General features: G+C 36.9%; 1 protein-coding gene across 1 annotated transcript in view; it reads left to right on the forward strand.

The window, feature by feature from the left end:
• LOC311283432 (complement C3-like) overlaps positions 1-20,000 on the forward strand; it is a 69,682-nt gene that overhangs the window by 32,711 nt on the left and 16,971 nt on the right. The window contains exons 26-35 of the mRNA XM_084397810.1: positions 2,935-3,030; positions 6,123-6,279; positions 6,461-6,624; positions 6,702-6,857; positions 7,088-7,147; positions 7,231-7,321; positions 11,456-11,501; positions 11,897-11,987; positions 12,094-12,183; positions 12,719-12,824. Of these exons, the coding sequence (XP_084253936.1) occupies positions 2,935-3,030; positions 6,123-6,279; positions 6,461-6,624; positions 6,702-6,857; positions 7,088-7,147; positions 7,231-7,321; positions 11,456-11,501; positions 11,897-11,987; positions 12,094-12,183; positions 12,719-12,824 (1,057 nt within the window). The remainder of the gene's footprint in view (positions 1-2,934; positions 3,031-6,122; positions 6,280-6,460; positions 6,625-6,701; positions 6,858-7,087; positions 7,148-7,230; positions 7,322-11,455; positions 11,502-11,896; positions 11,988-12,093; positions 12,184-12,718; positions 12,825-20,000) is intronic.

Below are 20,000 nucleotides of genomic sequence, written 5' to 3' on the forward strand. Positions count from 1 at the left end.
CTCTCTCTCTCTCTCTCTCTCTCTCTCTCTCTCTCTCTCCTCTCTCTCTCTCTCTCTCTCTCTCTCTCTCTCTCTCTCTCTCTCTCTGGGTGTGTGTCGGTGGTGTAGGATGTGTGTGTAGACGTGTGTGTGCATTTAGCAAGAGAAAGCGCTTCTCTCTGCATTGTTTTCTTTTGGTTTGATTTGGCTGAATAATGACCCCATTTTGTTTTGAAGTTTTTGATATGTTTATAGAATTTAGAAAAATAAAAATTCATGTTCATGGTTATCTTGTAGTTTTGCTTTCTTTCTAGAGCTAATTTTGATGTGTAGGGAGACAGGCACAGGTTATAGTCACCTAGTAGAAATCAGGAAAATGTTTGCGGTATGTCAATTATATGAAAAATGGTACCAACTGGTGGAAAACAGTAAATATTTTACCCCAAGGCTTGGTAATGACAGGGTATTTGAATAGAAATTATGATATTATGACAGTGGGTTCAAAAATTTATGGGTTTAAATAGGATCAAATTTGTCCTTAACGCGCTATGTGTGATTTAGAAAATAAATAAATCTGACATAGCAAATTTAAATGCACCAAATATAATGTTGCTGCTAATCTTTGACATATTCAAGACTGTGATAATCCAAAGCCAAGGTTTTCACTTTGCATTTAGTATATGGAAAACAATTACATTTTTGTGTTTTTTTTCCTCTTATGCAAATTGATGGTATCGTCACCAAAACTGGAATTTAAAGGGTTAAAATCCTGAAATTAAATAAATATTTGGTAGTTATGATGAGGACTGATGCTGGTTAAAATATTTAATTCAGTAAAAGTGGAAAATAATAATAATAATATATAATATCGCATTATAGAAGCCAGCTCTTGCACTTCATCTCTACCCGCACTGCTTTTTGCTCCACTTACAACACGGCCTTCTCAGTATACTAATAACCCTGTTGTACTTTCTTCGCTAAAAATCTGGAAGCAGTTCAGGCAACATTTTGGATTAAAATCTCCTTCTGTCCTTTCCCCTATTTGCAATAACCACCTCTTTCTTCCTTCTTTGCTAGACCCAACTTTTAAATTATGGAAAAAGAAAGGACTGGTCTCTTTTTGTGATCTCTTCCTAGACAAAATATTTGGTAGTTGGGAAAACCTTGTTACTAAATCTATTCATGGTCGATTCAGATATTTCCATCTTCGTAGTTTTGTTAAAATTAATTTTACATCCTTTCCTAACCTACCCGAGGAGACTCTTTTAGATAATATAATGTCTTCATCAGCGTCACAAAACAGCATTGGACCAATTTACAATCTTTTACTCTCTTCGCAAGTATCTTCCCTTTTATGGCTAAAAGATACATGGGAAAAAGAGCTTGGGCTGGCACTAGACGAGGACTGGTGGAGAGAGTCACTGCTTAGGATCAGCTCCACTTGCACTTGTGCTCGTTTGAGCCTTATTCAGTTTAAGGTGGTACATAGGATCCACTACACTAAGGCCAGGCTAAAGAGATTATTCCCTGATACGGATGATTCTTGTATTAGATGCTCTCTTTCCCCTGCAGACCACACACACACATTTTTCTCCTGCCCTAAGCTCGACTCCTTCTGGTCGTCTTTTTTCAACTCCCTCTCTGTAATTTTGGGCATCCCACTGACCTCATGCCCTCTAATTGCTATCTTTGGTGTGTCTCCTGTGGGCAGGTTTAATAAATATCAAGCTGACCTTGTTGCGTTTTGTGCCCTCATAGCCAAGCGACGCATATTGCTGCATTGGAAGAGTCCTAATCCCCCTGGCTCAACCTCTTGGTTAAAAGATTTAATGTCTTTTCTTCATTTAGAAAAAAATTAAACATACAGTCAGAGGATCTGTGAAACGATTTCATAGAACATGGGACCCTTTTCTCTCTTATGTTAACTCCCTAACTTTGTTAGACTCTTAAATTTGATCAAATACCTCTTTCTTTTCTGTTTTTGTTTTTGAGTGTTTCATTACTATTGTTATTATTATTTATTATTGTTGTTGTTACTTTTTTTTATTATTTTTTTATTTTTATTATTATTATTATTATTATTATTTTTTTTTTTATCTATGTTCTTTTACAAAAAGATTTACCTCCAGGGAAAAGAAAATGAGAAAACGCCAGACTTCTTATTTACAGTTGACCTGTTTATTGTCTGTAACATGCTTGCAAGTTTGCACAATAAACATATTTAAAAAAAAAAAAAAAAAAAAAAAAAAAAATTATATATATATATAATATTTTAGGCAGTGTTTAATATGTGACCATTTTTGGTCCTTAACGTGCTATCTAGGTTTACTTTATTGATTATAGCTGTCCTTGTACTGCATAATACAACCAACAAAAAAAAATCTAAAGCTAAGGATTTAAAGGTGCAGCCTGTAAGAATGACATTTCCATGACATGATTGCCATTTCTCCTGCACCCTGCTCCTCAGACTGGACGGCGCTCACATGGGTTGCCAGTCTGAGCACACGCGACAGGAACGAGCGCAATGGACAATGAAAATTGGCAACGTGCAGTATCACAGACCATATCAAAAACAAACATTCCAGCCTGGAAACGCACATTTCAAAGTAAAATAACTGGCTGTAGAAGTGTTTTTCAGAGAAAAGAGTATGTGAACTTAGCATGTCTCCTCAATATATGCAAACATATTATGGTATTTTTATGCTTTAGTAGAGTGAAAAAGTTACACACAGCACCTTTAAGGGTCAAGAGCCCAACTTAAGCAAACACTGATTATCATAATGGTGATTTAAAAATAGTGATTCTCTCTTTCAGTGATTCTGCTTGTTCGCATAAAAAATTAAATAAAAACTTCAATAATGCTCAATCGTCAGTCCAATTGTTATTGAATGATTAAAACGCACACATTATATGATTGTTTTGTGATATAGTCTGTTTATGTGTGCTTTATTCCAGGGTGATGTACAAGGTAAAGATGCCGATGCCTCTCTGACGGCCTTTGTTGTGATTGCCATGCAAGAGGGCAGAGAGATCTGTGCTGGATCAGTTGGTGTAAGTGAATTTGTTTTTAACCTCCAGTGGCCGCTCGGGGATTTCTAAAATAGAGGAAGCACAGTAATAATAGCGGACTTGGGATCCTCTCCCAAAACATTTATGAAATATTATTAACTGCTTTAAAATGTCTTTTTGAATCACTTTTAGACATAAAATGTAAAAAACAAAAATGAAACTAGCAGCAAGGAAATATAAATATAATTTCACTCACCTTGCCTTTCACCTGAAGAAAAAAATCCATCCTTCTGTTCTTTTTTTTAATGTCTGTGTTAGGCCTTTTATTAAAGCTGACTGCCTGTAGTTAACTTAGGTGTGGGGTCTTCATTCATTTATAATTTGCAGCTTCTGCTAGAATGGAATCTTGTTAAATTTGTTGGCGATCAAATATTCAATATTTCTTCTCTCCATAATTAAGGTAGTTAATTGTTAAGTTAGATTAGCAGTGGGAGCAGTTTAAAATATTATCCCATAATTTATGTCTCGGCAGTGATTGGTTGATACACCATGGGAGGCGGCCCTCCTCTGCCATGTAGTTTTTCTCAGCACTTACTGCTGAAAGTGAAATGCTTGATTGTGATTGGCTATTTTCTTTTAGTAACGGAAGGAAAAGTCTCCAGCTATGGATATGCCTCCGCATCTCTATCCCCTCAGACTTGCATAATTGCACAGTTTTCTGATTTGGACATTCAGGGAAGAGCAGCGGTGTGGTGGTTCAGACTTCAGTGATATTTTATGGTGTTACTATGGTGAATTTACAAACAAGACATTCACATTCTGAGATATGAAATGAAATGAATAACAGATAATTTTATTAACATTAAATTGTCCTTCTCCACCTCAACATTTTGGGTAGGCTGTGACTCCCTTGCCTCTCCTGAAGAGCCGCCACTGTTCACCATGTGCAGGTTTAGTGCTTCAGACTCTTATTCCCTCCTGAATCAATGGCAATGTAAACGCAGCTGAACCTGGATGTCACTCTATCCTTTAGTGCTGAAAGGGATAGTTCGCCCAAAAATTATATTTAACCCATGATTTACTCACCCTCAAGCCGTTCGAGATGCATATGTCAATCTTTTTTTAGTCATTTTAGAAAATGTCTCAGATCTTTCAGTGGGAAGTAGGGAAGCGTCGTGACGTAGAACGAGTTATTTTCTACGTCACGACGCTTCCTACGCTACGTCCTACGTCATACGCCAGCATCCATCTCCGTGAACGCGCGTCGACCGCTACCGGAAGCCAGTTATTTTCGTTTATAAAGTTTTAAATATGTATATTTTTACGACAAAACCGCACGGATTACCCTCAGAAGGCCTTCGTTTATCCCCCCGGAGCCGGATGGATTACTTTTGTGAAGGATGCACGCACATTTTGGGACTTGAACGAGCTGGACCCCGTTGCTTCACATTATAACCACTGAAAGATCTGAGACATTTTCTAAAATAACTGAAAATGTGTTTGTCTGAAAAAAGATTGACATATGCATCTCGAACGGCTTGAGGGTGAGTAAATCATGGGTTAAATATCATTTTTGGGTGAACTATCCCTTTAATCCTGTTCTATGCACACACAGTTCATTGATTTAATGGCACCAAAAATTCAGTAGTGGAAATAAAAACAATTATATCATAAACATAATTAAGCAAATGCTATATTTTGGAAATAAGACCAAAATATCGCAACCTGTAACAGCTTGACTCATAACTGGACTGAGAGCAACCTGGAGAGGGGGCGGGGTATGAAGTGTCTCATTTGCATTTAAAGAGACCGCACCAAAACGAGTTGCTCTCAGACACATATCAGAAAAGGGGTAAAAAATGGCCCTGTGGAGCTATAATAATGAGGAATTCAGACCCAAGCACTGCAGTTCTGCTTTATATAGACCACAAATGTATGATTTATATGTAGGAACGATTTAAAAGCATGCTATGTCTCCTTTAAGTCCATAAAGTGACTCCATAATAAAGTGACTTTTATAATTATTATTGGACAAGGCAACACTTTGAAGCATCTTTCCAAGCATAAACCAAACACAAGGGCGTCTTTCAAAGGTGGTTTATTAAAAAAGTGCTGGACAGAACAAATTTGTGGTTGCTAATTTTACATTCGTCAACAATAGTAGAAACCAAAGGGGTTAAACGATTCAAGGCAAGTGTTGGAAACTTTTCCTTCGTCAAAGCAGAGACCAGGAGACGTTGGGATATTTCAACAGAAGTTACTCTTTATTGAGAACTCGCTGTGCGTTGCTGTAGTCATCAGGTCTAACTTGGGCAGTAGACATTGTAGTTTATATACATTTCAAGGGGGAGGGATTTACATTGAGGTGGAGACACTCTGAACAAAGCATGTAAATTAAGTATATGAGTCAACTCGTTTCCTGATCTCATCAACATAACAGTGTCATTCAAATGCATAGATGCTAATCCAATCAGCCTGACAGTATCACCCATACCTTCACATTATCATAGCTTAACTTGGGACAATGACACTGTTCAGGAGGTGCATACAGACAGAAGGTTAATGTCAGACACCTGGGTTGCTTGACTTAATCTTCTAATGCAGGGGTGTCCAAACTCGGTCCTGGAGGGCCACTGTCCTGCAGAGTTTAGCTCCAAGCCCAATTAAACACACCTGAACCAGATAATCAAGTCCTAGTAAGATCTTGATTATCTGGTTCAGGTGTGTTTAATTGGGGTTGGAGCTAAACTCTGCAGGACAGTGGCCCTCCAGGACCAAGTTTGGACACCCCTGTTTTAATGAATCTAATCATCTATGCCTCAACGTAAAACACAAGGTATAGAGCTTTCTCAGTTTATATACTATGTATTGGAACTTAATTTAAACATTTAATAAATTTGTAATACAACACAAGCTAAATGTTTATATATGACTTCATTACTGTCTAAAACCTTTTTTTCTGCCATTCAACTGTATTATTTATGGACCCTTATGACAAAGTTAATCTAAAGAATTGTGATGAGTGAAATCATACAGGTAACAACATAAATTAACCTTGAAGAGTTGGTGAATTATACAGTATGCTGTAGGATGCAGATATGAGAACTTTTAACCTCTTGCACACACTTTTATAGAGTCTGCATGAAAGTATCAGGAGGGCTGTTGCATTCTTAGAAGGTCGACTTCCACAACTGACCAATCCTTACGCTGTTGCGATGACGTCCTACGCCATGGCCAATGCTGACAAACTCAATAAAGAGATCTTGATGAAACATTCCACCAAAGGAGATGGTCAGTAACAAGTCATCAAAAAGTGTTTTGCTTTATACAGCATGGAATAATTCTAATCCAAACCCAGTGTAAATAATGGAAAAATGAAAAAATTTTGCAGTGTCATGATTGCTGCTTGTTGGTGTCAATAACAGTAAAGGAACACAGTCCTGTTATTATTCCTGCTTTGTGTTTGAATCAGCCGGTACGTCCTGGACTGTCGCTGGACAGCATCATCACTCAATGGAGGCGACGGCCTATGCTGTGCTGGCACTTGTGAAGGCCAAAGACTTTGATAAAGCAGGAGAGGCAGTTTACTGGTTGCGTTCAAAACAGTCTCATTATGGTGGATCTGGCACCACACAGGTACACTAACATCTCATCATCTGACTGTGATAAACGGATGCAGAACTTGTCTTTGAATGCTGTTCTGCACTTTCCAGGCGACCATCATGGTGTTCCAGGCCGTGGCAGAGTATCGCACGCAGGTGAAGGACCAACAAAACTTCTATCTGGATGTGGAGCTGTCCGTGGCAGGAAAAAGACCTGTCAGATTTACCATTAAAAGAGACAATGTGCATCTTACACGGTCATACAAGGTGAGGATTAAACCAATCGACCTGCTTCAAAATGTGTGCTGCTCATATCAATTGAATGATTTTGTATCATAGTAAGTGAGGAATGTTGGGAGTTGTGTTATTTGTCATCCATCATATTTAATTGTCTACACAAATGTGTTGTGTTTGGTCAATAAAGTCTTCAGGTATCTCTGCTACATCATGGATTTGATGATCCTGCTGACTCGAGTACGTCTATGTTCACTCAACAGGTGGAGATCAACAAGGACTTCAGTGTGACGGCTAGAGGAACTGGAACAGTCACTCTCTCAGTGAGTGTTCATGAGCGTTTATACGGTCAACAGCAAGATTAAAGTGTTTGAACATCTAATCTGAGACGTGCTGCTCTTTTCAGGTTCTGACGCTGTACTACGCCAGACCTGTTGAGAAGAAGTCTGACTGTACACTCTTTGATCTGACTGTTAAAATGGAAAAAGCCCCTGAAAGTAAGATTGACAAAGAGGCCTTTCTTTAACACTTTATAAACATTAAGGCTTTTCACACTGTGCTTAACCCTGGGTTATCGTCACTCTAACCCTGTTTAGGAACATTTGACATTTTAAACAGTTAAAATAACTCTGTTCAGAGAACATTTGGTCCCTCTCTACAGAGAGTTAAAATAACTCTGAATCAGAGTTAAAGTTAATGAGATACTTAAGTGATTTATTAAGTGATGATTGGGCATTGATGATGAACACCTGCTGTCAACAAGTTATCAGCAGAGGAGGATTAAACAACTCCACAAACAACATTACCAGCTTCACTTATTACTAACCAGACTGACTTTATTTCTGTCAGAAGTCTACAGAAGGTCTTATAGAGAATTAACAGAGGTTTAGATGTTGACGATTTATTGAAAATGTATGATCACCATTATGGCGATGAGTGTTTCCTTCAGTTGGGCAGTTTGACTCTTTTTGTGAGTTTGTGGTTTTTGTAACAGTTTTTACCAAAACACGTAATTTGTTACAAAGAAAGCCAGAAGCAAAAATGGTCAGGTGATATAGTTTTAAACAACAAAAAATAGAAACATGCATCTATCTCATCAGTGGTTATTTGATGATAATAGATTATATTCACCAACAATACTCTCTTGCCACAGATTGGACATTCAATTTTGTATTTTTAAAATACATAGAGGGGAATTTTTTTTTAAAGACACAGACATCATGAATCAGCATATGAATCTCAACAATGGTGACATGTTTCATGCCGCAATGCATCCTGGGAGCCATGCGTTTTATACTATTGTGGCTCCCAGCATGCATTGCAGCATGAAGCATGTCACCATTGTTAAGATTCATATGCTGATTCTTGATGTCTGTGTCTTTAAAAAAAAAATACCTCTATGTATTTTAAAAAACAAAATTCAGAGTCCGATCTGTGGCAAGAGAGAATTGTTAGTGAATATAATCTATTACCATCAAATAACCACTTTTGGACAGTGATGAGATAAGTGCCTTATACTTTTTGTTGTTGAAAACTGTATCACCTGCTCATCTTTGTTTCTGGCTTTCTTTGTAACAAATTACATGTTTTGGTAAAAACTGTTACAAAAACCACAGTCTTGTAAAAAAATAAAAAAAGCCAAGAGTCAAACTGCCCAACTAAAGGAAACACTTATCGACATAATGGTGAACAAAGATTTTCAATAAATCGTCAACATCTAAACCTGTTAATTCTCAAAAAAACCTTTTGTATCAATCATATAATCTGTGTCAGTCTGGTTAGTAATAAGTGAAGCTGGTAATGCTGTTTGTGGAGTTGTTTAATCCTCCTCTGCTGAGATCTTCACAGATTTAATCAGAGGTGGAAAGTCCAGGGGTCAGAAAGTAAAAGTCCTGCCATATGTTTATTCCACCCATGAACTCACACAGAAAAAACTCCAGTGTTAAATGAACTCTTCTGAGAGTTTATTTGGCTCCAGACTCAAGAGTGTTAAAGTTAATGAGATAATTAAGTGATTGATTGAGTGATGATTGACCATTATTGAAGACACCTGATGTTAACAAGCAGAATCACTGAAGGAGAAAATCTCTTTTTTTTTAATTACCATTATGGTGATCAGTGTTGGCTTTAGATGGGCTCTTGACCCTTAAACTAATAATGTTAGATTTTGTTTGGCTGTTGTATCTGAGTTATAACTCTCAGATGAACAATTGAGAAAAGTTGATCAGGTGGTATTGGTTATGTTTTGATTAGTGCTGTCAATCGATTAAAAACTTTAACTAGATTAATCACACATTTTTTCTGTGATTAATCGCAATTAATCGCAATAAAAAAAGAAATGTTTTTGTACGTTTTTAATATATTTTATAATGTAATAATTTCACAGTTAATCAAATTAATGTAGAAACAACATAAAGACAGTATATTTTAAATACTTGTTTAATGGCATCTTTTTATGAATGAAGGCCAGTATTACTGATATTAATACAGCTACTGATTTTTTTTCTTTTTCACGTTTATTAGGCTTCAAAAATATAACAGTTTTTAATTTAAGTGAACTTAAAACAATGCTAACATAAACCCATAATAAATGTCATATTTATTCGTGCCCTTCCTGTCTTAACAGTTAGGAAATATACAGAAATTTAATAAAGTTATCAAAGTTATATGCAGTCTGCACTGCATAAACTATAAATTAAATAGTTAATCCTTATTAAAGCTACAAAAGTTATTTAGTCAACAGCAGTGAGTCATTTTCTCTGTTCCCTTTGTTCTTTAACTTTACTGACAGGAAGCTTTATTGGCTGCTGTCCCTTTAAGAGCAGACACACACACACACACACGCGGATCTCACCGTTTATATACTGTATATGGATCTCACACGCGCCTCATTCTCTCGCAACTCTTTGTTCATTTTAGACTTTATATAAATCATTTAAGACTGCTCTTATGAGGATAATCGACAAAACGGACATTTTGGGATTGTTATTGTTATTGTTAGTTCAAGCGCGAAAGAGAACTGGATTCTGGCACCCTGTCTATGTGTGTGTGTGTGTGTGTGTGTCACATAAGGACATTCACAGACAGCGCATTCTCTTTTGTCTTGCCGCGCTTGAAATGTTTAAAAGCATTTAAATGAATAAGAGCGTGATCATAAAATGTAAAGCTAGCCAACGGATGGCAGAAAAGACGGATGCTGCGTTAATTGCGTTAAATATTTTAACACGTTAAACCAGACAAAAATTAATCGCATGCGTTAACGCGTTAACGTTGACAGCACTAGTTTTGATATAATCATCATTTGACCTGAATCATAAAACTAATTTAGTAAACTCATTCAATATAATCAAAAAGATTTCGTAAAAGTTGTTCTGATCACAAGACTTTGAAAAAGTATTTTAATTGGACACACAGACATCAATAATCAGCCTGTGATTCTCAACAATGGTGACAATAGTAAAGCATGTTGCAGTGCATTCTGGGTGCCACCAATCAAAACTCATTCATGGCTCCCATCATGCATTGCAATATGAATAAATTATGATCTGAATTGTCTTAGTAATTTCCTTTTCCTAATTGAATATTCTTTTTGTCACCATTGTTGAGAATCATACACTGAATCTTGATGTCTGTGTGTGCCTTAAAGATTTTTTTTTATCAGAACAACTTTTAAGAAATCATTTGGATTATACTAATAATACTGAAAAAGCTGGATCTTATTCTGTAGAATCACTGTGATGCTGTAATGACCAATATAAATTTAAGTCAGAGATTAGACTCTAAAAAAGTTCAGTGATTCAGGTGTAATGATAATTATGTCAAAACATAACCAACACCACCTGATCAACTTTTCTCTTCGTTCATCTGAGAGTTATAATTTCAAACTAAATCTAACGTCATTAGTTTAAGGGTCAAGAGCCCAACTAAAGCAAACACTGATCACCATAATGGTAACTTTAAAAAAGAGATTTTCTCCTTCAGTGATTCTGCTTGTTAACATCAGGTGTCTTCAATAATGCTCAATCATCACTCAATCAATCACTTAATTATCTCATTAACTTTAACACTCTTGAGTCTGGAGCCAAATAAACTCCCAGGAGAGTTCATTTAACACTGGAGTTTTTGCTGTGTGAGTTCATGGGTGGAATAAACATATGGCAGGACTTTTACTTTCTGACCGCTGGACTTTCCACCTCTGGATTTAATGTCTTTTGTCTTCATTTGATTTCATCTTCTTGTGTTTCTCTTTTTCTCTGTTCTTATTGAATCTCTTTCATTCAGTGATTCTGCTTGTCGACAGCAGGTGTTCATCATTAATGCCCAATCATCACTTAATTAATCACTTAAGTATCTCATTAACTTTAACTCTGATTCAGAGTTAATTTAACTCTGGGGATTTTCCTGTGTAGAAGTGGGTTAGCACTGCTTTCTACATGGATCATGAAACATTAGACATGATAACACAGGATTATGTTTGCCAACAGGCTAGACTGACCCAGGGTTAACTAGTATTTCCCCAAATACCTTTATGTATTAAATCTTCATTTTAATGAAATTTATTTTCATATTCCCTTTAGAAAGGGAAGACTTGACTTGAACTAAAACCACCAAATACTTTTGTTTCCTTTTAGCAAAACCAGGAGCCACTGAAAGTTACAACTTCATTATGGATTTCTTGTATGTGAACAAAACCCCCAATTTTTATTTTATTTTTTGTCAAGAAACCATTTAATTTGTAATCAATCAGCATGCGCTCATTTAGGCTGTTTTCACACTTGATTTGTTTACTGTCCCACATTTGCTTCATGAACGCGAGTACCAGGGACAGTTAGATAATGATTTCAGGGGAGACTCCAGTTTCACTGCGTTCTGACACGGAAAAAAGAGTTTATTCAGAGACAAGCAGCTCTACGTTATGCTACAATATAAGAAATCTGACATCAAACGGACTCAAGTTTGCATGAAAAGCTCTAGTGTGAAAGCAGCCTTAAACGCAGAATCAGTTGATGGAGGAAAACTGAAGACTTATGAAACCTGTTAATAAAACCTGCACTTTATCTCCATCTTTACAGCTACAAAAGTGATAAAACCGATGCCACTATGACTATTCTGGACATTGGCATACCGACGGGATTTGATGTTGACGAAAATGATCTTAAAGAGGTATTATGATGATAAACTGATGCAGAATTGCCTCACATCTGCAGATAAAACATGTTGGTCATCATGTGATGCATTGAGTTTTTTTTTCTCATTTTCTTGCCCTCAGTTGTCCACGGGGAAGGAGAGATACATTCAGAAATATGAAAAGAATAAAGTGCTGTCAGAGCGAGGATCCCTCATCCTCTACTTAGATAAGGTATTTCAAACAACTTCTATTGCCCGATGATGTCAAAAACTGATTTTTTTTTTCTTTTAATTAGGAAACCATGTGTTTTGGTTAATATCACAGTATTGTTGAATTCTTGATTTGGATTGGCTGACAGATGTTCCAAGATGCCAAGATGCTCATTAACTAATGTGGTTCCACGTAACTTTGGTACATTAGAGACTGCTTATCAGAATCATATTTCACATGATATTTTAAGCAGAAGAGAAAGTGCTAATTGAATATATAGATCTAAATTATAATGTATATTGTATGCATACTTCCTTTGCAGTGTAATTGCAGCTGTACATTGTTAAATGAATGCAAGAAAGAAACACCAATCACAATTAAAATGCAAATATAATTAATAATTTGGACTACAATTTTTTTTAAAAAATTTGGCCCACATTATTAGTTTTTAGGTATTAGATGTTGCTTGTGCAAATGTTAATGTGGGCAGTTTCCATTGTACAATTTGATATTTAATATCATGTAAATTTGCTTTTAATTTTTTTTGTCTCATTAGGTTTCTCATAAAGAGACAGAAAGACTTTCCTTCAGAATGCACAAGATGTTTAATGTGGGTCTGCTTCAACCTGCTGCCGTCACAATATATGAATATTACTCACCAGGTGAGCTATTGCTGCATGTACACACACTATTTCTTTTATCTATAAAACAATTAAACTGAAGATCTCAAATTAACATGTTAATTCAGTGCCATTAAGTATTAACATTTGAATATTCCTCCAAAACTCTTCTCCCCACTGTCACTCACACTGAAGACACCTGTTGAACTGCTCCAGAAATTGCTCTATTAACCTCATTTCCAAACATCTCTTCTCAAGGTTTTTTTTTTTTTGCACCATCTAAAGTTAATTAGATATTTTTATTCACAAATCAACTTAGTCTAACATAGTTTTACTGTAAATTGAGAGAATATCAATGTTTCCATATGGCAACGCTCTACCACAGTGGAATTGCAGTAATGTATTTCCTGATTGGGATTTTTTATAGATAGTAGCATCAACAATGTGATTGCAGTTATTTATTTATTTGTTTGTTTGTTTGTTTGTTTATTTGTTTATTGAAGGGGATTTTTGTAGTATAGTTGTCAACAAAATGAATTCTTCTTTTCAGAAAATGAATACATCAATATTTTATGGAAAGGGTGACAGGAAGAGTGCAGAGCTAGCTCTTCCATGTGATGAGAGTGTGGATGAGCCAAATTATAGGGAATGGTAGGGATTAAATAATAGGGATCTACATATTTTTGGTTTGCATGGTTTGGTTTGAGTTCCAAATATATAAATCTATCAATTTCCAAAATAAATATGCATTTAAATAGAAAAAAAAAATCATAATTTTATAGAAAAAACTACTTTTTTTTTACCATTTTTCCATTGTGGTACAGCGTTGCCATAGAGCAACATTTCCTTAGAGCAGGGGTGTCCAAACTCGGTCCTGGAGGGCCACTGTCCTGCAGAGTTTAGCTCCAAGCCCAATTAAACACACCTGAACCAGATAATCAAGTCCTAGTAAGATCTTGATTATCTGGTTCAGGTGTGTTTAATTGGGGTTGGAGCTAAACTCTGCAGGACAGTGGCCCTCCAGGACCGAGTTTGGACACCCCTGCCTTAGAGCTACCCCAAACAACAAGGAACTCAGGGGTTATTCAAGATTATAGGCAAAAACACTCAACAGGGCCAAAACCATGGAACAGATAAAGGAGCACTCAGAAATGCAGTTGTGACTTAGTAATGAATGACTGAAGAATTGTTATATAATATTACGAACAAGTGTTATACATATTGCGCTGTAAAATAACGGTAATCTACTGGCAGATGTGGTTGCCAGCAATGTACAGTTATTTACAACCCTTTACCGTTAATTTACAGCTGTTCTTTTTAACAGTATGTTACCGTAAAAGTACCTTGGATGGTAACTCATATCATTTGGGAAACCGATTGCTTTAAACAGTTTTTATACTAATTTATAGTGATAGTACTGTGATCTTTCTACAGTTGAGTGCACTGAAAATAATATTTCTCAAAGGGGTCATGACATGAGAAACCAAATTTGCCTTGATCTTTTGGTATATAAGAGGTCTTTGTACCATTAAAACTTCCTGCAAGTTTCATAGCTTAAAACGTCCTCCCCATTATAAACAAAGCATTTATTTAATCAAGCTCTAATTACAGCTTGTTGGGGACCCATGGTAAGAAGTGACGTCATGGTACGAAGTGACGTAGCAGTCATTTGCATATGACCGCCTCCAGCGCAAGACAACTACGCCTCATTTCGCATCATTGCATCGTTGTCACGCCCACAGGTGTTCAGTCGACTTGGTCAGGCGGTCCCAGTCCTTTCTGATGGGTCTACCTTTAACTGTTGAGAATCAGCTCCGGAGGCTTTGCTGTAAACAATACTGTAACTACGCCAAAGGTGTAAAGTCCAGGTTCAGAAAGTAAAAGTCCTCCTCAGTATTTTGTTCCAATCACCTGGATTTGCTAATTCAGACAGGAGAGAGAACTAATTAGTGAAATCAGCTGCACAGCAAAAACTCCAGTGTTAAATTAAATCTCCTGGGAGTTTATATGGCTCCAGACTCAAGAGTGTTAAAGAGTTAAAATATGAGTGTTAAATTAACACTCAAGAGTGTTGAAGTTAATGAGCTAATTAAGTGATTGATTGAGTGATGATTGGCCATTATTGAAGACACCTGATGTTAACAATCGAATTACTGAAGGAGAAAATCAAAACATTCAGTCACCATTATGGAGATCAGTGTTTGATTTAGTTGGGCAGCTGACCTTTAAATGTTTAATTTAAGATTTTTTTTGGCTGTTGTATCTGAGTTATAACAGCCAGATGAACAAAGAGAAAATGTGAACAGGTGGTGTTGGTTATATTTTAACATAATCATCATTTGACCTGAATCACTGAACTCATTTAGAGCCTAATCTCTGACTTAAATGTATATTGGTCATTACAACATCACAGTGATTCTACAAAATAATTTCCAGATTTTTCAATATAATTCTAATGATTTTTTGAAAGGCAAAAAGTTGTTCTGATAAAAAAAGTCTTTCTTTCAGGCATACACAGACATCAAGAATCAGTGTATGAATCTCAACAATGGTGACAAAAAGAATATTCAATTAGGAAAAAGAAATTACTAAGACAATTCAGATCATAATTTATTCATACCGCAATGCATGATGGGAGCCATGAATGAGGTTTGATTGGTGGCACCCAGAATGCGCTGCAAAATGCTTTATTATTGTCACCATTGTTGAGAATCACAGGCGAATTCTTGATATCTGTGTGTCCAAATAAAAGTATCAGTAGGGCTGGGCAATGCTGCAAATTTCGGTATCGATCCGATACCAAGTAATTACAAGGCCGGTATCGCTGATATCGATACAAATACTTTTTCATTTTAAAAGCATGCACTTGCACTTGTATGCACTTTCCTGTGCTAGAGCAGTGTGTCATGATTTGAGGTGAATGCATCATTAATATGTTAAATCTGAATATGTTTTCATGACTACTAAATATTTTGTGATTTGTGCTCTCAACTTGCCTGTAATTAGTCAGTGACTTTTACAAAACTACCCTAATAATAGTAAATGTACTATTGTACACTATAGTCAAGTCAAGTCAAGTATATTTGTATAGCGCTTTTCACAATACAGATTGTATCAAAGCAGCTTCACAGTATTAAATTAAAATAATACAACAAGGTTTGTTTCTAGTGGAATTTATTGATTGATAAAATCAAATTAAATATCCCCAAAATATCCCCAACTGAGCAAGCCAAAGGCAACAGTGACAAGGAACCGAGAAACTCCATCAAGTGACCTAATGGTGTCCTAAAACTCCATCAGGTGACCCAATGGAGAAAAAAAAACCTTGGGAGAACCCAGGCTCAGTCGGGGGCCAGTTCTCCTCTGGCGTTTATGAACTAGAGGCCGGATTGTAGTTTGAACTGTAAGATTAAAAATATTATATGAATGCCTGGCTGAAGAGATGCGACTTTAATCTAGTTTTAAACTGGGAGAGCGAGTCTGAGCAACGAACAGTATCAGGAAGACTATTTCAGAGTTTTGGAGCTAAATGTGAAAATGCTCTCCCCCCTTTGGTGGATCTGGATATCATAGGTATGACCAAAAGCCTCGAATTTAGGGATCTTAAAGAGCGCAATGGATTATAGGGCGATAGAAGATCCGTTAAATAGACTGGAGCTAAGTCGTTTAGGGCTTTATAAGTCAGTAGCAATACCTTGTAATTAATGCGGAACTTTATAGGTAACCAATGCAGTGATGATAAAATCGGTGTTATATGATCATATTTTCTTGATCTAGTAAGAACTCAAGCGGCGGCATTCTGGACTAACTGTAGCTTGTTAATTGAGGATGCAGGACAACCGGCTAATAAAGCATTACAGTAATCTAGTCTCGAGGTCATGAATGCATGAACTAACTTTTCTGCATCAGAAACTGATAGCATATTACGTAGCTTAGCAATGTTTCTAAGGTGGAAAAAGGCTTTTCTTGTAACATACGAAATATGATTTTCGAAAGACAGGTTGCAATCGAGTATAACACCCAGGTCTTTTACTGTAGAGGATAAAGTAACAGGACATCCTACTATATTAAAGTTGTATTGTGAGAGGTTTTGTGGGTGGTTTTTTGAGCCGATAAGTAATACCTCTGTTTTGTCTGGATTTAATAAAAGAAAATTACGCGTCATCCAATCTTTTATATCTTTAACACACTCTGTCAATTTGGATAATTTAGCGTTTTCATCTGGCCGTGATGAAATCTATATTTGAGTGTCATCAGCATAACAATGGAAACTAATTCCATGTTTCCTTATAATATTTCCAAGTGGCATCATATATACTGAGAATAACAGAGGGCCTAACACAGATCCCTGCGGCACTCCATAGTTTACTGGAGTTATGATCGATTTTTCTCCATTTAAATAGACAAAATGGTAACGGTCAGATAAGTATGATCTGAACCAGCTTAATGCTTGTCCTTGAACACCAGTATAATTTTGTAGTCGATCTAAGAGTATTGTGTGATCTATAGTATCGAACGCAGCACTAAGATCAAGTAAAACTAGTATTGAGATACAGCCTTGGTCAGAAGCTAAAAGTAAGTCATTTGTGATTTTAACGAGCGCAGTTTCAGTGCTATGTTGCGGCCTGAAACCAGACTGAAACTTTTCATAGATATCATTTTCTTGCAAGAAAGAGCCCAGTTGAGTGGACACCACTTTTTCTAATATTTTAGACATAAATGGAAGATTTGAAATGGGTCTATAATTTGCTAAGTTATTATGATCTAATTGTGGTTTCTTAATGAGTGGTTTTATAACTGCCAGTTTAAATGTTCTTGGAACATGACCTAAAGATAAAGACGAGTTAATAATATTAAGGAGAGGCTCTTCCACTACTAGTAACACTTCTTTCAGTAGTTTAGTTGGTATAGGATCTAATAAACATGTTGTTGTTTTAGATTAAGTGATAAGTTTATTTAACTCTTTTTGTTCTATAGTTGTAAAGCACTGTAATTGTTCTTGCGGGGTGATAGTTGAGGCTGAATTATAAGGCGCAATTGAAGATTGAACGTTTACAATTGTGGTTCTGATGTTTTCTATTTTCTCAGTGAAGAAGTTCATGAAATCATTACTACTAAACTGTAACGGGATATTTTGTTCGGGTGACGTCTGTTTATTTGTTAGTCTAGCCACGGTGTTAAATAAAAACCTTGGATTATTTTGGTTATTTTCTATTAGTTTGCGGAGGTGCTCAGCCCTGGCCGCTTTTAGGGCCTTTTTATAACGTGTATACTGTCTTTCCACGCGATTCTAAAGACCTCTAAATTAGTTTGTTTCCATTTACGCTCTAAAATACGGGTTTCTCTCTTTAGAACATGCGTAGTATTGTTGTACCACGGTGCTTTACTTTTTTCTCTGACCTTTTTTAATTTAGTGGGTGCAACAACATCCAATGTTCTAGAGAGAATGGTGCTCATAGTGCTAGTTATTTATTCTAGTTCATCTGTTTGTTTGGGTTCAGGCAGCAGCTGAGACAGATCAGATAAGCAATTTGAGAAATTATCTATGGTGGATGGAAGGATTGTTCTGCCTAGTTGATTATGCCGCGCCGCATGACATATTACAGCAGTACGTAATATGCAAGTTACCATGTAATGGTCAGTGACATCATCACTTTGTGGAATGATATCTATATCGGTTGGATCGGTTCCATGTGATATAATTAAATCGAGTGTATGATTAAGACGATGAGTTGGTCCGGTGACGTTTTGCTTGACCCCAAATGAATTTAATAAATCTGTAAATGCAGCCCCTAACGCATCATTTGGATTATCTACGTGTATGTTAAAATCTCCAACAATTAATGCTTTATCGACATTGACTAATAGGTCTGAGAGAAAATCTGCAAACTCTTTTAGGAAATCAGCGTAAGGCCCTGGCGGTCTATATATGGTAGCCAAGGCAAGATAATAGGGATGTTTTTCTAACATCTAAGAGCGTAACATTTAGTACAAGTACTTCAAACGAAATAAACTTATAACCCGTTTTCTGAGTAACATTGAGAATATCTCTATAGATTGTTGCAACACCGCCGCCACGACCAATCAGACGGGGCTCGTGCTTATAGGAGTATCCTGATGGAGTAGACTCATTTAGACCGAAATAATCATTTGGTTTAAGCCAGGTTTCAGTAAGGCAAAGCACATCGAAGCTATTATCTTTGACTATTTCATTTACAATAACTGCCTTAGGTGTGAGTGATCTAATGTTTAGAAGACCTAGCTTTAGAAATTGTTTTTGTTTACTAATAGCAACATTTTCTGTTTTAATAACAATTAGATTTTTCCTAGATCCTGCAGTGGATTTATTATTTGATCTCACTAAACGAGGAATAGACACGGTTTCTATGCAATGTTCTACACTAGTATTTATATCAGTTAAATTGGTGCAGCAGAGACTATGATTTGGACTTTTGGTTACTAGTCAAAAGGTATTTAACATTTTGGAGATGTTATCCGACAGAAGATCTGCTCCGAATCTGCTTGGGTGTAAGCCATCAGCACGGAAAAGCCTAGGACGCTCCCAAAACAGATTCCAATTATTTACAAAGAGCAGTTTCTGCTCATTGCACCATGACATTAACCATTCATTTAGCGCAAATAATCTGCTAAACTTTTCATGTCCTAGTCGGTACGTGGGAAGCGGTCCTGACACTATGATCGTTGTTTCAGGCGATGTGCTGCGTACCGTATCGATTAGATTCCTGAAGTCTTTCTTCAGAATCTCCGTCTGGCGCATCCTGATGTCGTTCACTCCCGCGTGCAGGACCACAGTTCCGACGCGCTCGTCACCGTTCAGAATCTCGGGAACGCGAGCAGCAATTTCAGAAACACGAGCACCAGGAAAGCAGTGACTGTGCACCTTACTTTTACCTAACGTAGCGTGTACGTGCCGAACGATGGAATCGCCGATGATCACAGCATCGCGTTCTGTTTCGCGAAGAGGGGAGAAGCGGTTTTGTGTGGATAACTTGAAAACCGGGGGGGTCAGAGAGAGTCTTGGTCTAGACCTGACTCGTGTCTTCCGCTGCGGAACCACCCAGGCTTCGTGGTGGCGTGTTGGAGCCGGAGTGAACGAGACCATGGCTGATCGCGACCTCGGCGCTCGGGACCGATGCTGAGAAACGCACGGAGTAGACGAGGTCGGAATCAGCGGGTTAGTAACGTTAATCACTGATT

The sequence above is a fragment of the Rutilus rutilus genome (assembly GCF_951802725.1).
Source record: "Rutilus rutilus genome assembly, chromosome: 2".
In the NCBI taxonomy this organism is placed as follows: Eukaryota; Metazoa; Chordata; class Actinopteri; order Cypriniformes; family Leuciscidae; genus Rutilus; species Rutilus rutilus.